This window comes from Rhyacophila brunnea, unplaced genomic scaffold (genome assembly GCF_057557595.1).
Source record: "Rhyacophila brunnea isolate RB1 unplaced genomic scaffold, BYU_Rbru_1.0 scaffold_2, whole genome shotgun sequence".
Lineage (NCBI taxonomy): Eukaryota > Metazoa > Arthropoda > Insecta > Trichoptera > Rhyacophilidae > Rhyacophila > Rhyacophila brunnea.
Window position 1 is genome coordinate 21,566,996 of NW_028232859.1, and position 24,198 is coordinate 21,591,193.

The 24,198-nt window shown below is 34.6% G+C and overlaps 1 protein-coding gene across 1 annotated transcript; it reads left to right on the forward strand.

Moving 5' to 3' along the window:
* Window positions 1-183: 183 nt before the first annotated feature.
* Window positions 184-23,481, forward strand: LOC147072047 (ubiquitin-protein ligase E3C). The gene is made up of 19 exons (XM_085946885.1): window positions 184-368; window positions 468-600; window positions 1,276-1,479; window positions 2,431-2,553; window positions 6,362-6,494; window positions 6,669-6,822; window positions 7,757-7,971; window positions 8,563-8,953; window positions 10,197-10,447; window positions 13,957-14,101; window positions 14,206-14,299; window positions 15,474-15,690; window positions 16,969-17,083; window positions 17,756-17,874; window positions 18,204-18,448; window positions 19,359-19,598; window positions 21,458-21,713; window positions 22,198-22,328; window positions 23,132-23,481. Exons 2-19 carry the CDS (start codon window positions 475-477, stop codon window positions 23,297-23,299), a joined length of 3,327 nt encoding a protein of 1,108 aa, XP_085803011.1. The 5' UTR covers window positions 184-368; window positions 468-474; the 3' UTR covers window positions 23,300-23,481.
* The last annotated feature ends 717 nt before the right edge of the window (window positions 23,482-24,198 follow it).

The following is a 24,198-nucleotide window of genomic DNA, read 5'->3' on the forward strand; positions in this document are numbered from 1 at the left end:
AAATAAATAATTCGATACGCAATCATTGCATATACCTACTTTTTAATTTATAATTTTCAGCGTCTAGATCTTAAAAAAATATTATTTTATTTTTCCAGACTATTCCAGAGTCTTCCACTGCGTAAAATAGGTCAGCTGCGAAAAATAAATTATTTTCTTGTGTTGTGTTGCCATAATAATAATATGTTTTCTTGTAATGACGTTTCGTAAAATTGTTGAGTTGAGATGACAATTTTATTATTATGATATTAATCATGTATTTCAAAGAAAGGGGAATATTTTACTAGATTACTGAATTAAGTTCGCTCTAATCAAACATATTATATATTATTTATGATTCGCCTGCGATAAAGAAAAAATCTTGAAGTGTGAGTGTTATTTTCGATTGATGAATTGCCCTTGTGAATCGTAACCTCAATAATTTGTTTTTAACGTCAGTTTTAAGTCAAACACCAGTCGTTTTGCAGGCCCAAGATGTATTCTTTCGAAGGAGATTTTCGTAGACGGCCACAGCAGAACCTGGCTGGGGCGAGCGCTCGTCAAAATATGAGCAGAGATGTTCTTTTACAAAAAGCTCAGCAGGAAAGAATTAAACGCGAGGTAAATGGATTTCCAAACAATTAACTTTGTTTTGCAGGTTTTACTCTAATATATATGCTCATTGAGTAACTTTAAATTATTTTATATTAGTGATTTGACATCGAAGTCTCCTAAAAATGCCCTTCTCAATATGACAGTATATTAAAAATAGATCTTATTCAATACATTGTAAGTAGCAAGTTATTAGACACTTATACCGCTAATATACAGGGCAATCTTCTGCTGTTATCGAATCCAAGTATTCTATGTAAATTGACTTAAATCACATTAATATTAAGCCAGCCACAAACGAAATAGTATACTTGCACAAGTATACTGTCATGAGCATGTGTATAATAATATTGCACAAGCCTTCTGACGTACAAGCAATATGAGAATGTTTGAATTTCTATAGGTACTGCATACTTGTATAAGTATAGCTGATTGTGTATAACAAAGACCTTCATAAGTCTGAAACAGTCACGTTTTGAAGAACAGTTCAAGTGTAAACTGACACTTTTTAAGTACACCTACTGATTGTCCAAAATTTTGTATAGGTATGCAGTTAAGTTTGTAGCGGATCCATTATTGCATGAAATCATCATAGTATTCTTGATCTCATGTGGACTATATAGTAATTTTATGAATGGTTATTTTATACTTACATAATCGTATTGATTTTGTTATTTGTTTTAGGAGCACCGGAAGCGTTTAACAAGTTCAATCAGAATCCAAGCGTATGTACGAAGTTTCATAACTCGAATAAGATGCAAACACAGTGAAAGATTAAAATTTGATGTCGGCAAATCCCAGAATAATCCTCCGTGCGATGATGATCTGACTCTGTTAATTAGAAGACTGTTATTTTTTTATGACCAACAGAAAGACTCATCCAGACTGGTATGCTATTATCTCCATAATTAAATATGAAATGAAATCATATCACTTTCAAATACATATACTGTTAATTTGCTATTAAGTTTCCGATTATTATTCAATGTGCAAACCTAGACTGCAGTGCTTCCCAAACTTTTTCATACCCCACGGCCCACAAAATCTGAAAAATTCGATCCCCGGTGCCCCTCTACCGAAAAATAAATTATTTTAGTTATCAAAATCTTTATTTGGCATTATTTATTACTATACATATTATATCATAACGCCCACGATGGCCGAGCAGCATAAGCGGCATGGGCTCCAGGGTCGAATCCTGGGTCTGGCAAGTACACACCATATTGTTTTTAAATTTGTATTTGAGTCAAAATATGGACCTACTAGGTTGAGCAAGTGGTTAACATCCATTTCTCGTAAAAACAAAAATCTGTTAATACAAACCTCCACTCTGTGGAGGCCCATAGGATCGGACATGGTTTAAAAAAAAAATATTATGTAATATAATATTATGTATTTATCACAAACAAAATAAAATAAGTAAAAATTACGATATGTGAAGCCGAAAAGTGATGTGGTTATATGTTTTTACATAACAATCAATATCAAAATCAATGTTAGAAATGGTAATTCGCATGGAATCTTACAAAGTCTCCGTTGAAAGGCATAACCTGTGCTTATTATTTATTAGGAGTAATGATGAAAATGCTATTTCGCATAGGTTTGTTTTCGCAAAAGGAATTATGGTTGCCAATGCTGCTTTTACAATAGACAGATATTCTTGCTGTCGCCTTATCCAAAATTTTGAAATACTTTTTTCATTAAATTTCACTTCACACAGGCGAATATGCACGACGACTAGCGAAGGGCTGCGATCACCACCATGACAGCAGACCGAGTATACATAGTACTTCATATAAGTGTGCTTGTCATGAAATTATTGGTATTGCGTTTTTTCAGATATTTATATCACAACAACTATTGAAACAATGGACCAAAGTTCTACAAAATAGAAATTCCTTTATGCAGATTAGAAGATTATTGGCTTTACATTTAAAATTGCTGAACACGTCTGACACCCAGGTATGTATCATACTTACAATCTAATTGTTCTCAGTGATGCCGCCCTTAAGCAGACTTGTCGTCCCCTTTCATTTTTAGTTACAAATTGTCTGCCAATTCACTATGTACCTACTTGTCTATCTTATTATTTATTTTTGGCCATCTTTAGCAGATGAATACTATACCAAAAATTTTATAAACCCCATTTACCTATTGAGAATTACAGTATTTCAACGAAACCTACTCTCAAACAGTAGTGGTGTTAGGTGTGTGGAGATCTACGACGCCGGCAGGTTTGGAGGGACCCTTATAAAAATGTTACCTGTGCGATAAACCGCCATTACTATGTGTATTACAATGGCTATTACAATACCTATTACAATATAGTAATGCTGTTAAGAATTTTTATGCTTCAATTATTTTTTGAAATAAGATGACGATACTTTCTAATGAAGCACCCGCATTGTCATGCTTCATGGAAAACCTTGTATCCTTCAGTCGCCACCGTTATGCAACACATACCCTGCCTACCACCATAGGACATCACTGATTGTTTTCATCTATAGAGGTGCTTTCAGCTAATTTCGCATAAGTTTTATGCTTCTCAATTTTTTGCATTCATGATTTTTAAATTTTACATACGGCAGGCATGTCGAACGCGTCGATAGCACCATAGGCCCATAGAAATCGAGTCATGAAAATGTAAAAAGTGTACATTCAGTTGTAATATGATTTCATTGAGAGGAATCATTAACCATTCTTAGTTTTATTTCCACTTGAAAGTCGTTTTCAAAATAACTGTAAGGAAGCCGGTGTGTCCTCGTCGTATCACTTGATTAGTGTTGCATCACTTATGGCCTGCCACAGGAGTGAGAGTTAGATAAGACGTCAATTCCCACGCTTTGAACTGAGGCATAATTTCCATATATCGTCGCGCAGTAGACTCTACACAATAGGAGAATAGTTTGACGACAAATACAATGAGCACCCAAAATAAGATTTAAACTTATCATATTCACAACGAATGGGAAATTGAGTATTTATTTATGGTAGTGAAAGACGAATATTTTTTAATTTGTAACGCCGCAGTCTCCCCAGCCAAATATAATACGGTTGTTCAAATTGAAGAATGACGATGGTAGAGAGTGTTTGATCACTGCCAATTTTAATACTTGATATCGTTGATCACACTACTTGAAATTGGACATGCCTGATGCAATGCAATCAGGGCCACCCATTAGCATGAGGTGGTGTGCATCTTATAAGGTTTTATTTGGCTTCAAATTATTGGGTAAGTATATATATGCATTAAGAGCAAGTATTTTAATAAAAAATCAAACAAGTATTTTATTAAAAAAGTGGGAACTATTTAATATGAACAGCAAGTAAAAAATGATTATTGGTAAGTATTATAATATAACAATGGAAGTATTAAAATTATTATAGGGAATTATTAAAATTATTATAGGGAATTATTTAAATAATTAACGGTAAGTATTAATATCAATTTGTCAGAATAAAATCTATTTTGGACAAATTTTTTCATTTACTGAAATAACTTATTTAGTAGCTTCATTATTATGATAAATTTAGCAGGATAGTATTGTTCTTTCTATCTGGCTCTCCAGAACAGATTGTACTATTAGAATAGTATTTCTCTATTATTTCATGCCTTACGCCCATTCAGTGTAGCAGCATTTGTGTATCTATAAAATGGCTCAATGATGCAATGTCAGTCTCCTGAGCAAGTTTCTAGTGCTTTTAAGATACTATTTCATTTTAACTATCAGCTGTAACTTAACTGCACATTCCGAACCATCAGTTGTAGGTAGCTGTTCTTGATCAAATCGCACTTAAAAGATATATGTAACCTTACCTTGTGAGATTCAAACCCTTAATCTCTACTTCATTGCGGAGTTAAATACAATTGTAGTGTCTATTATATATATTTTCAACTTTGCAATAATAACAAGACATACTTCAGACTTGTATAGTGTTTATTACATATTATTTTTAATATCAGAATTAAATAATAAGACAGACTTCAGTTGTTTACAATAAATACATTTCTTATGTTCATAAATTCACAATAATAATCAATTGTACCTAAGAAACATATGACAGAATAAGACGTTTCCTTCAATTACGTATCAATTACATACAACCTATTACTAAAAACGACCACTATCGATCAATGTGAATACATATAATAGTATATCTAAGTATTTTATTCAGCAATCAAAATAATTGACAACACGACACGTCGCTAGCAGGATGGTAAAAGGAAAGAAAGAATTTGAAATTGAAAGGAGTGCGTAGGACAAGAACGGTTAGCTTGTAAACAAACAAACAGTGTCGCCAGCTATTGAAAATTCTCGTTGGATTTCAAACATGTTTGATATTTTACTCTCCGAGTTGCCAGAATTCGTCCGTCAATCACTACGTAGATTCGATTTGTCATTAATACGCAATCATTCGGAACAAAAAAAATTGTTATTGTTTTAAACATTTTTATTGATTAATTTGTTAATTCACACATTAGAAAATGAAATTCATAAAAGAAAACATTTGTGTTGTTTTTACTGTTATATTATTTTATGCAAGTCTTCATATAAATAACACAAAATTTTAGGATTATCGGAAGACATTCCGATAATCGCAACATTTGACTTTTGACAGCTCGACTTTTTTATTCGTTCGTTGATCAGTATCAGAGCATAGACAAATCGGACGATTTATTGTCCTCGGACTTTTGGCTCGCCAATGGAGCGCTGGAAATAAATTTCATGGTCTTGTTTACATTACATACTATAATAAATTGACATTATTAAAATATTATCTGATTCTGCATTTACACTAATAGTAAAAATAATAAAATACATAGATAAATAATTAATATACTTAGGTACTTAAATTAGTAATTTTAAAAGACGTCGAAAAAAACCTTTTTTTGTAGTGATGAGTCCAAAACATGTGAAATTACAAAAAACCCTAACTAATTAATTTAGCATACAATTTTAATTGAGATAAATTTAATATCATTCTATCAATTATTGTTGTTCCCAAACTGAGATTAATTTTTTTTATAAAATTAGACAGTAATATGTAATAAAAATGTAGGTACTTAGTTTAAAAAAAAAATATTATTATGATTTCTGTAATATTTGTAGTACCTACCTAGATTACCTATATTTTTGATCAATTATTAATTTAATCTTTGAGGTTATTCACATTTATTGTGTGAAATGTCTATCTAGCTCTTTTTTCTGCACTTGTGCGACTTCTTAGATGATCTTCTTTTAATAATAATGTAATCATAAATAGTTTGTTCTTACCGATATTCATGAATGCATAGACTAATATACTTTATATGCGATAATGGTAACCCTAAAATGCCGTACGCCCCATTGAATGTTTTTTACTTTTCATACTATCAAAATAATAATGGATGTTGGTTTTATCTATTGGCCCATGTCATTTAAATAATGATTATTTATTTTTACTACTGATTTTTGAATATTATTTCTTGCTGTACGAATATTTTACATTCAACATTAAAACTGGCGGGCTTATACCGATACTTTGAAATAAATACTTACCATTCATTTAAAATTCTGACAGTTGTTATTTAAAAACTTTCAAAATTGTCTATTAATACCTGCTTCAAAAATGCACGCCGTTTTATTTCACTGTTATGCAGCTAACTTCATGAATGCCCAAACTGACAACGGTCATCGTACGATTTTGGTGCATATAAACGTCTCTAGGAACGACAAGCAAGATATACATAGTCCCAATAATATGGATTGTAATAATTTTTTCAATTCAGGGCCGAGATTCGTTGGCTGTGCCACTCAGAATGTTGGAAGTATTCACTTGTGTCGACACGGCAAAGAAAGTCATGGACGTAGAATTTGCCAACGCTGTTACTTCTGAAACCCTTCTTTATCTGGTAAAAAGAGGTAAATACTATAATTCCTATATTTTATAGCTTTAGTATCTACTCTTCAATCAAGTCTATCGATTAAAACAATGCTTAAATAATAGACTGCAGTCAAGTTAATTACATATAATTCAAATACAGTTTCATCAGTGTTTTGATGTGTTTAAATGAAATTTTTCTGTATTATTTTCAGGCTATCTGAAAGAAATAAGGTCATTGTTGGAAAGTAAAACACCTCCGCTTTATGAACCATCACCTAATCCTCCGACACCTCTTGCCGGGTCTCTTTTTGAACTTTTGCAAAGACCTCTACCATTTGTGTCTTCTCTAAATAATCAAGACTATAGGTAAGTGTTTTTTTTGTAAGATATTAATTTATATAGAACAACTCAAAATAAACTCTTGAATCGGTTGAATGTCCACTATCTTCTTCACCTTCTTGATCCATATCCGCTCCTTAATTGGAGCATATAAACACTACGCGGTACCTCCAAGAATTCCTGCCATTCACGAGTCTTCCGTCTTCCCAGGTCATACCACCGCCCCGCCCCATAGCTCCGCCGTATACACCCTGTAGCATGTACCGGCCTTCTAGGACATCAGAATCCAGTTGGCTTGACGAACAGGCAGACCAGGTTAAAGAGGCCAGATCTAATGTCACTTCTTCACTGACAGAAGTGATGATGAGGCTTCATGGTCTGAATCTCTTTGTTACTTCTAAATTCATACCACCGCACACCTAGTATTCCCCGCAAGCATTTATTCTCATAACTCAGTATACGGTTACTCTGAGTACGGTAATTCACTACCATAAAGCAGCACCATCAGAATGCAAGTGTTGAACAGGTAGCATTTGGTTTTAACCGGGTATAGCCGTGAGTCCCTGATATTCCGCATCAAATTGAATGTTGCTACAGCTGTTCCTATTTGGATAATGAATTCTTTTTGCGAAGTGACTTCTCCCGTTATGTGCACCAGATATTTGAAACTGTCAACAGTCTCGATGTTGCTAATCAGGGGAAATCTGCATCGGAACAGGTGCTATTACACAAAACGTTTCTTTTTTTCATATAGATTTTTACACAGATGCAAGAAAAATCGTTACAATCCACTATGCCTCCACAATCCACTTTTGTATGACAACTACCATTGGTCATGATTTGGTATTTACTAGTATATTACAAAATTGGAATATTTTATGGCTCTGAAAATTAAATATTACATGAGACTGAAAGTTGATTTATTGATTCCAATAATATTAAATAATATTGTGTTTTCCAGTGATGCCGTGATGTTGGAGCTGTCCGCTCACATTCTGTGTCCGCAGATGAGCGAGGTGGTGCGCATGTTCGTGTTGCCCGCCCTACGAGCACAGACTGTCAACAGCTTCCCATTTGGAGCCCTCATACAATGCCTGAGTTCGGCTGTGCCCAATAATTTAGAATACTCATTATGGTTGCTGTACTCTCTCTTGGTACTGCAACCACATAATTTTGGTAAGAAATCCGTATTTTATTGTATTTTGATACAGTTTATTGGTACTGTATGTAACCCAAGGGCTGTAAAATTTTAATCCGCCTCTGATGACACCACCCATAATTGCCTGTAGATGTTGTGAGTTTTTGCTGAATAATAATTGATGTGATCATATGGATTTGATGAATTTTGAACAATAAGTATTAATCGATTTCAAAAAATATAATTTATTATGAACCCTTGCTTCTTTGTGCTAGGTGGTGCTGTTATTTATTACGTAGAAATCGGTTAATTTCATATTTAATTTTTTAGAGGCTGAAAGATAGTTATTCTGTTTAAAAATTCAATACTATCTAAAAGATTCAAACTAAGGGACGATAACTGTTGTCTATGTGATGGCAACACCTCTCAAATAGTGTGGCATGTCATTAACGACTGCCCAATAATAAAATATTCTACGATATTGACCGTCAAAGACCTCACGAAACGCTACACAAAATATCTAATTTTGGCCATTTAAAAAAATTAAACAAATAAATGGAGGAACATAACTGACTACCTACAGACTCCACCTAAAACTGGAATCAAGCTTTTTATTATTGTTGTTTCAGTACATTCTGTGTGTGGCCAGCAACCGAGCCACGGTCATCACAGCGTGCACTTCTTTTCTCATCCCCTAATGCTGCACTACCTCTCCTTAATGTCTCGCCTCACCGCTAACTTGTGCAATAAAAAATCTGTCAACGAAGACTCCATGAATTATCAATCGGGATCCGGCTACGAGGGTGACAGCGACAGCGACACTGAAGATTCTCCGGTAACAAAAAATGAAACAGATATACATTCCGACTGCATTGAAATGCTGAACGACGGAAACAGTTCAGTACTGTACATGTGCACACAGGCGGGGCAGAGCGATTGGACCGAAACCGCTTTGGAATACATCTCTGGAATATGTCATCATTTGCTGCTAAGTCACAAGATGTCAGTACATAAATTTAAGTGAGTATATTTCTGCTTTAATATGTTATGCTATTGACTGAGGATACTTGGTGGAAATTGAATTTAAGTTCCAATCGATCAGACTATATCACTTTTCACGTAAGACTGAAAATTTATTAATGCAAACATTCTTCATTAAAAATTCATAACTTGTAAAACCCTCAGAAATGCATTTGTTAGAAAAAGTATTGATTCAACAGCATAGTTATTAGGAAATATCTGTAATATTTATAGTATTTTAAATTGGTAGCTTAATCGGTTAAAGCACCCGCCCAGCAAGTGCTAGAGGCTATTTTGAGTCATGTTTTTCCATAAGAGTTTTCCTAATACATTCGTCAAATGATATTAGTTGACAATTTAATTCCAACATAATGAATTACAAATTGATCAGATTCGAATTATAGCCCATTTACATGTTGTCACGACCATAATGCCGGGTCCACACTGGCAACATGTCGCGCGACAACCTCTTTAAATTTTACGATAATTAATAATTGCTTAAGAAATTTTACGATAATTATCATACTTATATAAAATTTAACGAGGTTAACGCGCGACATGATGCCAGTGTGGACCCGGCATAAGAATAAAATGCAAATGTATACAATTTCTATCGTGCAAGTTGCAAGACTGTATGCATGGATCAAAAAAGTTTAGCGGCTTCTGAATTTCCACGCGATAGTTGCAGCTTGCACAACATGTGCACATGCGCAGTAGAACAATTTCGGCGGGCCTGGCAGCAAAATATAAACTACACCTTAACATGCACGCAACAACAATATTTCGTCTCGCTGACACGTGAAAAATGAGATTGGCGCAACAATCACCATATTATTTGTGTAGAAACTATAAACACTTATTGTCACGATAGTTTAATTTACACGCTATTGCTGGAGTTAATCCATGCACTTGTACAGGCGCTATTATATTCAATTAACTTTGCAAACCTTATCACTATCATTAATCACAGTATTATTCCTGGGACATTTCTCAAGTTCTTTGAAGAGATGCAATCATACTTCAAGCAATTTAAACTTGCACAACAGATAATAAACATTAATATATTGCCATTTATAACCATCCTATTTGTGAAATTAAAATATGTAAATATTGTTAAAATGACACTATTTACATATGATTGTCTGGGTATATAGATTCTATATTATTTCTGCATATCAGGACGAGTGAATAAAATTCCAATATAAATAATTATATACATTATAGATATTTATTTATTTTTTAGATTACTATACACCCTGGCATTCAAACCGTGGTTCCTACGGGCGCTGTGGTGTTGGGCCAGCACCTTGGAAGGCGACTCGTCTCCGGGCAGCGGCAGGGGTGGAACGCTCCTGGCGTATCTGTCACAGGGCCTCGGAGTGCGGGCCGCCAGACTTTTGCCACCCCTGGCCACATTTTGCTCGCTCTTCTCCTTGCTTGTCGCAACCTTACACGATGAAGAGTTTGGCGAAAATGATTCGGCTGCCGTCACAGGTAGTTACTTTTTCAATTTTTTATTTTCAGTGCTTACCGGAGAAAATCACAGAATTGGCTTTGACAAATGATTTACAATATCAAATATGCTGGACAAATATCAATTATTCTATATAAATAATAAATAATGTAAGTACTAGGTAGGTAGGTTGTTTCAAATACCTCCCTTCTAAAATATTTACAATGTGAGTTAGAATAGTTCTGTATTCAGCTGTCGATTTGTCCATAGTGTGTCTGGCCTGTTGCTATTTCATTTGCTCGACGACCTCTATCACATTCTGTACTCTTATCTGTTTCCTCACACATTGGTTGCTTTTGTGGTCTTACTACGTTATGCCTAACATACACCATGTCACGCACTATGTCACAATTCCTCTTCCATTGAATGTCCACGTTTCAGATTCATACATTAACACTGGTGGCACACATTGGTCGGACACGTTATGTTTTAAAGCACAATAGGAAGTCACATTTACGGGACCAATCTTAGTCGGAAATTTGTTTGAGTTTGCAGATATTAATATCTAAATAAATTGTATTAAATTTATAAAAAAAAATTATTTTTATTTATTTATTTATTTGAAAAAGACACGTTGAGTACATAACAAATTATTAATTCAGGACGTTCACAACATGACATTTAGAATAAAAATTACAAGTAATCAGTTAGGAAAATCAGAAAAAACAAAGTGGAGGAAAAAATGAAAGCAAAAATAGTTTTATACGAAAGAAATAAAATTTAAGAAAACAACAATGATTCAAAAAGTACAAATTAAACAATAAAATAGAATTTAAAAAACAGAATATATAATGGATCGCCAAAAATATCTACATCTCTAGGGAGTGCATTGACCAACCGCACAGCCCTCGCTATTGGTGCCTGATGAGCCTGACTTGAGGAAACAGCTTTCACCCAAAATAGGTCATGGCTGCGACCACGCATGTAATTGACTGGTGTGTAAAAATTTAAATTTTCTAGAATATCGGGATTGAAAATGATACCACGTGAGAGCAGGGAAAAATGCTTTAAGAGCAGAAGTGACCTACGAGCTTCAAGAGAATGAAAGGCGAGCATGCCTTGAAGAAAGTTAGTCGGAAAATACTCGTTTGAGAAGGTGTCAAAAGGAAAATAATTATAAACTTTAAAATAGAGATGACGAAGAAATTTTTTCTGAACACGCTCTAAAACAAGCTTATAGGAAACTTCATAAGGACTCCAGATGATGGAGCCATACTCAAGAATACTCCGTACTAACGACACATAGAGTGTACGTAAAACAGTTGGATTCTTGAATGACTTGGCTTGTCTCATGACGAATCCTAGAAGCTTGCTCGCACGCAATGCCGTAGATGTGATGTGCGAGCGAAATGATAAACGTGAGTCAAACAATATGCCAAAGTCTTTAATTTCTGATTGACGGTTCAGTAATCTATTTGACATATTGTAGTTGAAAATAATTGGAGATCTTGATTTCGAAAAGCTAATACACACACATTTATCAGTATTAAATTCGAGTTTATTTTTTTTCGCCCAAATTTCAATTGAGTTGAGATTATTTTGTAATATGTGACAATCTAATTCACTGTGAATTGACGCATATAATTTTAAATCGTCTGCAAAGAGTAAAAACTGGATTCCATTTATAACATTGACAATGTCATTGATGAATATAAGAAACATAATTGGACCAAGATTTGATCCTTGGGGAACACCTGAATAAGTTTGAAAGACGTCGGATCTACACCTTGCATACTCCACATATTGACAGCGATGCGAAAAGTAAGATTTGAAAAAGTTGATAAAATTTATAGATCCACCTACTGCACTTAATTTGTTAATGAGAATATCATGATCTACCCGATCAAAAGCCTTTGACATATCTGTATAAATTGCGTCCACTTGACAATTTACGTTCAGCGAATGAGATATGTACTCAGTATACGTCATAAGGTTTGTAACTGTTGACCGAGCTGATCGAAATCCATGCTGAGCGTCAGTCAGTTGACCGTCTACATGTTTATAAATATACCTATGCAAAATAGACTCAAATAACTTAGCTGGTGCAGATAGAACAGCCACCGGGCGATAATTTATTATTTCAGAGCGCGAGCCTTTTTTGTGCACCGGACGAATACGGGTTAGGCTCCAACAATCTGGGAAGACAGAAGTACTTAGGCTGAGATTAAATAAATATAGTAGGGGGTCAGTTAACAGCTTATGACAGCCCTTTAAAATCCAAGGGGGGATACCATCAGGACCTACTGAGGATTTTGGATATAGTCGAGAGAAAGCATACACCATGTCAGTCTCATCCAGAAGACCAATATCTAGTACCGGCCAGGAAGATGAAATACTATCCGGGTGAGGTGTGGGCAATATCGAAGGAGCTTTAGAATATACAGACATAAAATATTGAGCGAAACCGTTAGCAATGGACTGGGAGCCACTCAAAACACTCCCTTCCAGAGACATAGATGATAATTGAGCAGAAGAGTCGCGCGTACTTCTAACGTAATTCCAAAATGATTTAGGATCTGACGCTAACTTCCCCCCGATACCATCAATGTATGACTTATACGCAGCACCGATGGAACGATGCACACTCCTACGCAGATTAGAAAATAAAATATAATCGCTGAGACACTTCGATTTCTTCCATTTTTTGTGATGCAAGTGCTTTAGTCGAATGTTTTTAATTAAATCAAAATTGAACCATTTTGGGTAGCTGCGCGAAGAGCCCGATGATTTTTTTACAAAGAATGCATTGACGTCACTAATTGAATATAAAATTTCCCAATCAACATTCTGAAATTCGTAATACATATGCAATAGGTCGCCCTTAAAGAAGTTCCACAAATTGTTATTAATAAACTTCGATTCAATACATTCACAGTCTCCATTTCCAACATTATGATGTCGAATACGACTATTTGTGAACCGTAAAGAATTTAATGGCAAATCTATTGAGAGCGCGGGGTGATATGCATCTTCAGGTATAAGTGGGTCGGCACAGGCATGTACCGGTACACAACAATCTGAATCCGCCAAAACTAAGTCCAAAATTCGCGATTTTACATTTCTAATCTCTGAAAACTGCTTGAGATTCATACAGGACAAAAAATGAGCAAACTCCAGATCGATATTTGTCGAGGATGAATACAAATTGAAATCACCAATGATGGTTATGCAATTTTCAACTGGCAAGTTTTCAAAGTATGAAAAGAACGAATTATATGCATCGCGAGACGATCGCGGTGGAAAATACACGCAACAAACAGTGAAAAATGACCCATTGCACCGTAATCGAATAATAACGACGTCAATAGCTGCAGCAAAGTGACAGTCAACAACAGATATACTGTCCACTCGGTCGGAGCGTACAGCAATGAGAACGCCACCACCTCTCTGTCCAAATCTACGGTCACAACGAAATACCAGATATCTTTCATCAAACAGCTCGGAATCACACATATCATTTTATGACTTACAACAGTTTCGTTTTTTTTAGGCGAATCAAACATGTCCATCAGTTCAGTCCAAGCATTTCCATTTGCTGAGCTGGGACCGCTTTGTGTAACTCTTCGGCAGGTGTGCATGGGACTGATCGAGCTGGCCTTCCCCGAGTTGAGACTCAACGTCGGACACATCTACAGGTACACCTACACTCACACTTTCTCATATTTAATTTATCTCATATGAATTCAACCGCTGGAAGATGAATTGATTCTAAAATTAATGTTATTATTTGATCTTTCAGAGGTGCTGTCTTTCAAACGGCTAAAAGTGAACAGGAGAAGGCTCAGTCGGCAGCAGATAAAACTCAAACAGCAATTTGGGCTCACCTCTTCAAGGTATATATACCTATGATAACTATCACCTATGACTCTTTCATAATACTCAAGCAAAGTTTAGTAATAAAGACGGCACGGCACCTATCAATTCTAGATTCGTTCATCAGATCATTTTTAGTACATTTATAGTGTATGTATTTGGTAATTATATAAAACTTCTTTGAAATATTCATTGCTTTGATTACTTAAGTAGGTTCTTACGTACTTTAATTTGTGGTCGTGTTGTGTTTCATAAAAATAATGAAGAGTCTAGGCGCAAGTCTCGCATGGACATGCCGGAAGAAGATCAAAATAATTCTATAAAAAAAAGTTAATTTAGGTTTGTATGCAAAACGTATTTACGTGGCTCTGCCATATAAAACCTCAGAACATAAGATAATGGAAACTGGTTTGTTTGTTTGCTTGCAATACGAAATGAAAATTACAGTAAAACCTCGTTAGTTACGGCTCGTCCGTGAGCAACATCGGCAAAGCGATGAGCGGCGCGCACAACTCAAACGTATTCAAATATTCAATAAATCGTAATAAAGTACACTATTTCATGAGCCAGTCATTGAAAATTCTTACATTTTATGACCTATTGACACCAGAGGCACAACTGCACTCCACTTAAAGGAAAAACAATAACTCATATGTTTCAGGGCTGTAGATATTTAATTGTTGATTGTTTATTGGATTTTCACATGGTTTTACTAGAGAACCAAACAATTGTGTTGACAAATTGGAAAAATAAAATATATTTCGTATTTTTCTATAATGGATAATATGGATTTATTATGGATGGTATTTGCACAGATTTTAATTTGAAAGAATCATATCGGAAATTTGGTAGGCACATCTATGATCGGAAACGAAATTAATGAAAATCCAAAAAATTAAAAAAAAATTATATTTTTCCCCCATACATTTCGTAATTCGAATTTTTTTTCGATTTTCGGTCCCTTGGAATTCGAATTAACTAGGTTTTACTGTACCATTTTCTCTTATAAGTAAAGCATATCGGCCTCCACAGTGAAAGTTTTATTAACAGATTTTTTTTGATGAGAAATTCCACTAGATCAAACACATTGAAAAATGCAAAATGACTTGCATCTAATTTGATCAATAGCCTGAGTAAATAACTTTGTCATCAATTCTCGATCTTCATATTGTAACCGACATTTGACATGGCCAGGTGTCTGTCCGTCTGCTGCGACAACTGCACACGCGCGACCAGCGGTTGCACTTCACCAGTGGCGAGTGGACGTGGTGCGGCGGAGGAACTTCCGGCTTAGCCGCTCTGCCGCTTCTCTCCGACAGGCCTCACGATTTGCTTCATCCACGGAGGCATCAGAGGCTTCGACATTATAGGCCTTTCGCTGCATTCACGGCACTCACCAGAGAGGAGTGTGGTAATTATTAATCCAAAAACTTCATTATACAAATTCTAACAGACGCATTCAATTGAATATATTATATTATTATAACCAATATTATATTATAAAAGTCAAGATAATAAGTATATAATAACCATCCACTAAATTGACCCGCTTTGGGGATTAGGCCGAAACCTGCTCTGGCACTCTTATAACAAGGTTAGTTACAACTTAGCTAAATATTAATATTATTGTGTTATAAATGTCCAAGAAGAGGCATAAAGTGTGCAACATACATTTTTCCCTGCCCTAAATTCTGAGACCGCAAGTCCAGTTACTGGGCTATGCTGCCTCACGCTATGTGATTGGTAATAGGTGCCAATGTCTGAAACAGTCGGATCGGGCCTCTCATTGGAGATGTCAGACTATGACAACGTTTGCCTACTTGAATATATAAACTGTATGCTGTCTGTAATCTTAAAATATAAACTGTTCTCCATCAAGTTGTCGATCACTGGATTCTCCACCCCTTAGTCTTAATAATAGTTTATATTTCGACCTGTTAGCATCAAAGAAAATTATCTCAATTTTTAGCAATTCTGAGTTACATAATATAGTGTAGGTGTTACAAGGATCTCCAGACAGAGTGTACCTTTTTAGTTAGCATCTTAAGTTTGTTTTAATACCTTAAAACTATGTTACGTTGTAAAACTAATATTAAGTGTGTCTTTCAAATCAATCTCAAACCAATTGTCAATGATATATTCTGCGGTCAGTGAACCCAGTTGAGCAACTGCCTCACAAAACATGTAAATTATATTTCTTGCTAAATTCACCATTCATAAGAATTTAGTATTTAGTTATTTAGTCAATAGTATTGGACATAAAACAACATATTACATTAAGTGACAAAGAAACAAAATATTCAATACATAAAAAATATAGTTAAATACGTACGTATCCTCTGAAACTATCACTTTCAACGTCAGTGGAATGTAAATTTACTTGCGTTTGGGGTCTACTGTAAAGTAGAATTTACCATTTCTTAGGCCAAATTCTTAATAATGGTGTTTTTTTTTGCGATTTTCAATTTTCTCTACTACACGTTATTATTTTGTGTGTAAAATCAGTACATCAAAAAAATGTAGTCATCTATGCATTTTTACACTCTAAAACAACATCACATGATTTCAAATTAAGATTCCATTGTAAATTTATAGTTTTTGCTCTACTAGGATGTTAGCGATAGTCATTTGTGTGGTTTTGCTCTTGTATTCTCCTGAGTTGATAATCATCAATGGTTTGTCATTTCAGAGGAAGGGCCTCCTTTGACAACTAAAGAAGTCAGAACGCTGACAATCCTTAAGGAAATTCCATTTGTAGTACCGTTTTCGCAGCGGGTTTTAATCTTCCAAGGGCTCATTATAAGGTAATGCACGCTTCCTTATTGATTTTTAATTTACAGTCATGTACCTTTTTTAATTGATACACACATTTAAGAATTCAACATTTTTTTTTTATTGTAAATAAATATTTTTTTAAAGTCTCAAAAATATCTATGTATTAGTAAAATCCTAGAAAATGAGGCGATATGACAGCGAGTCGCAGTCAAAGCCTCGGTAAAATCACAAAAAAAAAAAAAAAAAAATCCTAGAAAAAATCTTTAACTGTGTGGCATTCAAACACATCTATTGGATAAACATCTTTTGCCATCTATAAATCGAGTCAGTAATGTCAGTATATTGATTTAAATTACAAACTACATTGTAACCATTTATTAACAGAATTTGAATCCTCGAATAGTGTAGTTATTAGGAATTATTTTTATGGACACATGAGTCAGTCAGACATTTTGAAATCTCAATTGGTCCAATATTTTTTCTTGGATTTTTCTAAAATGTAGATATGTTTTTCGAAAACATGTAACAGTTCTAGGCACTCTTTAACTTTACTATTATATATACATGAACATAGATATTCTATTTTGTGATAAAGCGTAATATAACTGTCAATGTATGTAACAGTTAAGACAGCTTTTTATTGTTTTAATGTGTTACATAGCTTGTATTTAATAATTTGTGAAATGCTGTATTCATTACAGGGACAAACATGAGCATCAAGGAGATTTAGTGAGCTTTTTGCAAGGGCCCAGCATTCATATTGTAATCAGAAGATCACATCTTTATGAAGACGCTTTCGATAAGCTTAGTGTACAAAACGGTGAGCTTACGTTTACTCTTTATCCTAGAGTGCATTTCGTTGACTGTTAAAATAATATAACTATTACTAGGTACATTATTATATTACCTACCTATTAAAGCCAATTAGCCACACCATATTTAACTTTTATTTTATAGCCATAAACAGTCATATTTGTCTATGGACACTAGTCATACCAACCGAATAAAGTTGGTTGTGATTTCGTTCCACATTATCTAACCAGTACAAGCTGTTTTACTATTCATCCACATATTCCTCATAGAATGGAATTTAAATATAACATAAAATATGCCTTAGTTTTCTAAATAAAATGTATGAATATTTTCCAGAGCCGAATCTCCGACTAAAGATGCGAGTTCAGCTGATGAATTCGGTTGGACTGGAAGAAGCAGGCGTGGACGGCGGAGGTCTTTTCAGGGAATTTCTCTCTGAACTCTTGAGAACCGCCTGCGATCCCAACCGAGGTTTCTTCCGATTGACCAGAGACAACATGCTGTATCCCAATCCCGCTGTGCATTTATTGGTGGATAATTTTCACCAGCACTACTATTTCATCGGACGCATGCTGGGGAAGGTATGGTAATTTTACGGATTGGACTTATATAAACTCTCATACTATGAATGTACCACATTTTGAATAAGGTTGGATAGTTTGGGCAGGTAACAAGAAAAAACGGGAGATGCATGTAAACAATCTTGGCGATAGTGACAATGAACAATATACAAAATTAGCCCTGCCTCCTTCTTGCGTATGGGAAGAAATGATATCTGTACACCTTCTGCACATCTTCTGTACATCTTCTGTGGTGTCACTATAGCATAGCATACTGAGTACATTACAATGTATATTATAATCTTTTTAGTGAAAACATTGTGGTTGTTTTTTACCATAATATGTGTCTTCTCAGATAGTAATTGATAGTTCCTGCAATAAATAACATTGTCACTCCCAAAGATGTTGATAACATAATATTTCTGTTATTAGATTTAGATTATTATTCATCTTCTTGCACTCCTACCTTGTAAAGCCATGAAAATTGAATAACATGTGATGGTTGTGGGTTCAAGACCCATTTATCAAAATAAAATTCAAATAGATAATATCGTCACTGTTCTGGCAGAAGACACTAATTCAAAAAAATGACATATTGAGTTAGTTATACCAAAATGTTCCTTATTTCAAACTTTACCGTCTGGAAACCTTCTTAATAAATAAACAGTCTTTATTTTAAAGTCATCCTTTTTACGATTACTTAATAAACTGACATGATAGACCATTTCAAACATTTTAACAACTTCAAAGTCAAATTACTCAAAACTAGTATTCTCCAGTTAGTGTGTTCTGCCAGAACAGAGACGATATGTATCTATCTGAAGTGTTTACTAAAAATCATGTATATTCAATAACTATTTATTACATTCATTCCTAAAAACAGTATGATTTCATTGATATTTCAAAACTCATGCCATTGACTGATTTCCAGGCTTTGTACGAAGGTCTCCTAGTGGAGCTACCTCTTGCGGAATTTTTCCTGCAGGCGCTGGTGTCAGAAGAAGGGACGGGAGCAGGCGGAGGCTCGGGCGAGGCGGACATCCACCGATTGGCCGCCCTCGACGAGAGACTGCATCGCTCTCTGTTGCAGCTCCGAGCCCTGCCCGCCAATGCTGTGCAAGACCTCGGTCTGGACTTTACCGTTATGAGTGATGAACTCGGTGAACAAAGAGTATGTCATCGTTTATAAAATTATTATATTTTTAGTACACACGACATGGTGAATGTCTGACAATGTTAGATGTCATTTTTTTTTTGAATCGTGCAGAAGATAATAGAGATTTTGACAAATGTGTCTATATTAAAGATATCAGTGGCCAGCTACCTCATCGCAAGAGTATTGAAAACATTGGGGCCCAGCTGGACAAGGGGCCCCAAATCTCAAGCTGATAATTGTTAAAGATTTTTCTATTTTAAAATATTCATAAAAAATATAGATTAAAAATAATTCAAATGAAAATCAGAAAAAATTGGAAAGAAAACTTATTAACTTTAACCCTTTTACTCCCAATCGGCCGATATTTCGGCCCACCATACCTATGCGAAAACTCCATCTGGGCCGAAAGTTTGGATCCAAATTTACGATTTATTCCAATTTTTTCCCCGTCATATTTCGTCTCATGTAGACATAGCATTATATTCGGTCTGTGTTAGCCGGCTCGCACATCGCAACTCGCCTTGTGTGCCTGACGGCCATAAATCAAAGACTTCTGAGACTGCCGGCGAATGTTGTATGCTACAGCCTCGCACATCTGCCTAGCGGCAAACGTCAAACGTGAAAAAGGAGAAGTCTCTCGTCTGCCGTTTTTATTGTGTTGATTGTATGAACAAACGTCAAACGCTCACCGCGATGAGCGAGCAATGACAGTGTAGACAGAAACAGAAATGGTCGATGGCCGCAGGCTGTGCGCTTGCGCGGAGGCGACATTCCCGAGATCGACATGCACGCTTTGGCCAATGCAACTAGACGAATGTCGCTGGGTCGCAGAGTTGCAATTGCATCGGCCAATCTGCGAAGGTCCATTTGATAACGTTTGTTTCTTGGTTTACGATGACGTCACATCGACGAATTCGTCGTAAGACGCATGCGGCGAGTTCTGATGTGCGAGCCCTCTTAGGTGTGACTAATATTTATTTTAGTATGGCACTTGTTTATAATTATGTCATACCCTAATAACTCACAAGTCATAATTGCTCTTGCTGTCGAACTCGAAACCAAAGAGGGTCATAAAAATAATAAAACAATATTTTTATGACACATTTTAAGTTCTGAGATTTCTTTTAGTTGTTTTATGATTCATATATCACATAATTATGAATTTTGTAATTTTTATGAACTCTGAGGAGCGAGCGAACAATGAATGCCCACTGTTTTTTTGGTAGGATGGTGAAAAAATACATGAATAAATATTATTATAATAGATTTAATGCTTTGAAACTTATTTTTTGAAATTACTTCATTCCCATAACAGTTAGTCCTCGATACTGTATCGAATTCTCGTGCGATTTCGTGAATTGAATAATATTCTTGAATACCTTGACTTTACTTTATAAAAATTCTATTTCATAGAGAAATAATAATAAGTTTATTTTTTTTTCTGTTACTAGATAAGAATAGATTATACTATAAAATTTGATATATCAATTCTAAATAAAAAAATGTTGTCACACTTGTTTTGCAGTTCAAACATAGTTTTATCCGTTCATTTCTAAATAAATATTGATACATTATTTTTTTCTTTTGTTTTATTGATGTAAACTATCAATATTATTACTTATTATTGCTTTATACACCATTGAGAACACACAAAAAAAGTTTCAAATTTTTAAAACATGTGTAGAATTATTTATTTAAAAAAAACTAAATCGACGATTTTTTGGCAAAAAACGCTTGGGAGTTTTCGCATATGCTAGGCTAAATCAGCTGGGAGTAAAAAGGTTAATATTAATGACATATAATTTGACAAAAGTAAAAGAAAAGGAATTCATAATCATTATGCGTACTGAGTAAAATCAATCATTTAATTTTAGTTGGAGGAACTAAAACCAGGCGGCTCCAACATAGCTGTGACGGCAGAAAACCGCATTGAATACATTCACCTGGTGGCTGAATGGAAGCTGTCCCGCCAGGTGCGCGCACAGGTAAATGCGGCCCGGCTGGGCTTGGCTGACGTGGTGCCTCTGCAGTGGCTGAGGGTTTTCTGCGCCAGAGAACTTCGCCTGCTCATCGCTGGAGCCGAGAGTCCTGTTGATGTTGATGATCTCCGAAAACACACAAATTATGGAGGTAACCTGTACTGTTGGACATTTTATATTTTTTTGAAGTGAAACTTTTTATGTGGTGCAATATAGCAATTTCGCACAGTAAACTGAATTCAGTTGGTGTGATGGCTGATGAACAAAGAACTCCTGCTGTCAGCCTCGAATCACCGACTTTTTCAGTTAACAGCTGAGCATGTTATCATTTTTTTCCTGCAAAATTTTAGAAAAAACTTAGCTACACAATTTCTTGACATGATCAATTACTTTGATTTCGAGTCGGCTTGCCAACCATGTAAATTACTCGATGCTCAAGCGGCTATGGAAATTTTAACAGTAACAAAACAGAAATCACCAGTTGAAACTTAAATCTAGACACCTATATATCATTATCTACTGATTATGTATCTGTTGTTGAGTGACAAAAACAGTTTTTGACACATGTGCTCGCCACACACTCATTCTTCATTTTGGAATGTATGTAAAATTAAATATTATATTTTATTTTCAAGGCGGCTACGCAATGGAGCATCCCACGATCAGATACTTCTGGAAAGTCGTAGAAAATTTCTCTGACATTCAGAAGAGACAGCTTTTGAAGTTTGTTACCAGTTGTTCGAGACCGCCATTATTAGGATTTAAGGCAAGCAATAAAGTTGTTAAAATTTTTATGTGTTTTGGTTTTTAATTTAATTTTTCAATTAATTAATAAAAGCAATTAAGTTCGAATTATACCATTGACGCATTTCGGTCTTTGCCTAGGACAATGCAATGCACATCTAGCACAACCAAACTGACCTAGTATTCGCATAAACGCAGCGCGAATGCAACTACTTGCAGTGCTGTGTCTTAATCCTCAGATAGAAGTCTCATTTGCGTTTTACGTGTGTAGATAACATAGACATTGAATGCAAAAGCAAAATTGGAACTTTTGTGCCTGGAATGTACATAATGATCATTATTTTAACTCAACCTACACTAAGATCATAGTTAACCTACTATTAGGTAGTAGTCTAGTAGGTTAGGAATAATAACAAAATAAATTGAAAAAAAAAGAATGAAAAGTTACAGTAGATACCTACGTACGACTTCTATATTCTGGCCGACACATAGGAACTCGCGGAGATATACATTAAATGACATGAGGATTTGCGATATACAGGGCGGATGGGAAACAAGGTGATCTCTGTGATACTGAACCCCTGAGCATAAAGATATAACAAAACTTCAATAATATTCTATGTTTGTGGATACTAAATGCTCAAATCTAAAATTTGTCCCCTTTAAAGTCAACTAGTTTTAGGTAAATCTGTCCCTTAATGTGTGATTGTATTTAAAAAAATCTACCAACTAAATTTAATTAAGCATGTACGTCAGATTTCTCTTTTTTTAAGTTATACTAAGTGTATACATATGTATTTGTTATGATTTGAATGTTGGTAGCAGGACTTGGATCCCCCTTTCTGCATTCAGCATGCGGGTTCGTCGGACCGGCTTCCGTCAGCTTCCACCTGTATGAACCTTCTCAAACTTCCTGAGTTTTCAACAGAGGACACGCTCAAGGAGAAACTTCTTTATGCGATAAACGCAGGAGCTGGCTTCGAACTCAGTTGAAATGGCAATATTTCTATTTGTACTATAGAGCCTTTTAAATTTTGTATAATCATGTATATTATTGAAATTATATTCTAAAGAAAATGTTATTCGTATCATAAAGTAAAGTAATAGGTGTGTAAATATGTTAAGGTGGATTACGTCTGCTTTGTCAGGAATAAAAATATACTGAACTTGCTCATAGATTTAGTTTTTCTTCGGTGTTGTTTACTTTCCATTATTAGTATAAATGAATAACACAATATTTCAATATATATATATTTATATATTATTATACATACCTTATAAATGTACGTATTCCAAAACATTTTTTATTAAATAATAGCCCACATTATCTAATTTAATAAGCCAAAATAATATGTCCCATATTTATCAAAAATATGTTTACTTAGTATTCGAGAAATACTTATTTTAGGGGATAAAAATTGTGATTTCTTTTGTATTTACTATAAATTTATATACATATATCGTATTTTTTGAAAACCTCTAATTCCTTGACTTTCTTGCTGTGGCAAATTAATGAAACATAAAAATGTGTAGATTATTCATTATAAAGTGATGAATTTATAAAATTTATTTTCTTGTAAAATTCAAAATTAATCACGTAATTCCTGTTGACAAGTGGCCATATCGTTCAAATATCTTTTTCCTTATTATTATTTTTAGTCGAAGCCTTGTGTACATCATATTCCTATAATTTCAGCCTATTGTAATGTTTCATAGTATTATTATTTTTGGCTGAAACATTGGTATTAGTTTAGTAAACGAATTCAAATGATCATTATAAATATTAATACAGCTGCTTGTTGTTTTTTAAATTTAGCCTTTTGTAATCATTAATTATTTTTAAATCATGAAAACTGATGAGTTTATATTATTCATCTGTATTATTAGTTGTA

What these genes read in the sequence shown, in the direction of transcription:
- LOC147072047 (XM_085946885.1), top strand. Translation starts at nt 475, where the DNA reads ATGTATTCTTTCGAAGGAGATTTTCGTAGACGGCCACAGCAGAACCTG. An exon ending in TGAACACGTCTGACACCCAG is followed by an intron (nt 2,554 to 6,361) that starts GTATGTATCATA and finishes TTTTCAATTCAG; the next exon opens with GGCCGAGATTCGTTGGCTGT. An exon ending in TGATTCGGCTGCCGTCACAG is followed by an intron (nt 10,448 to 13,956) that starts GTAGTTACTTTT and finishes CGTTTTTTTTAG; the next exon opens with GCGAATCAAACATGTCCATC.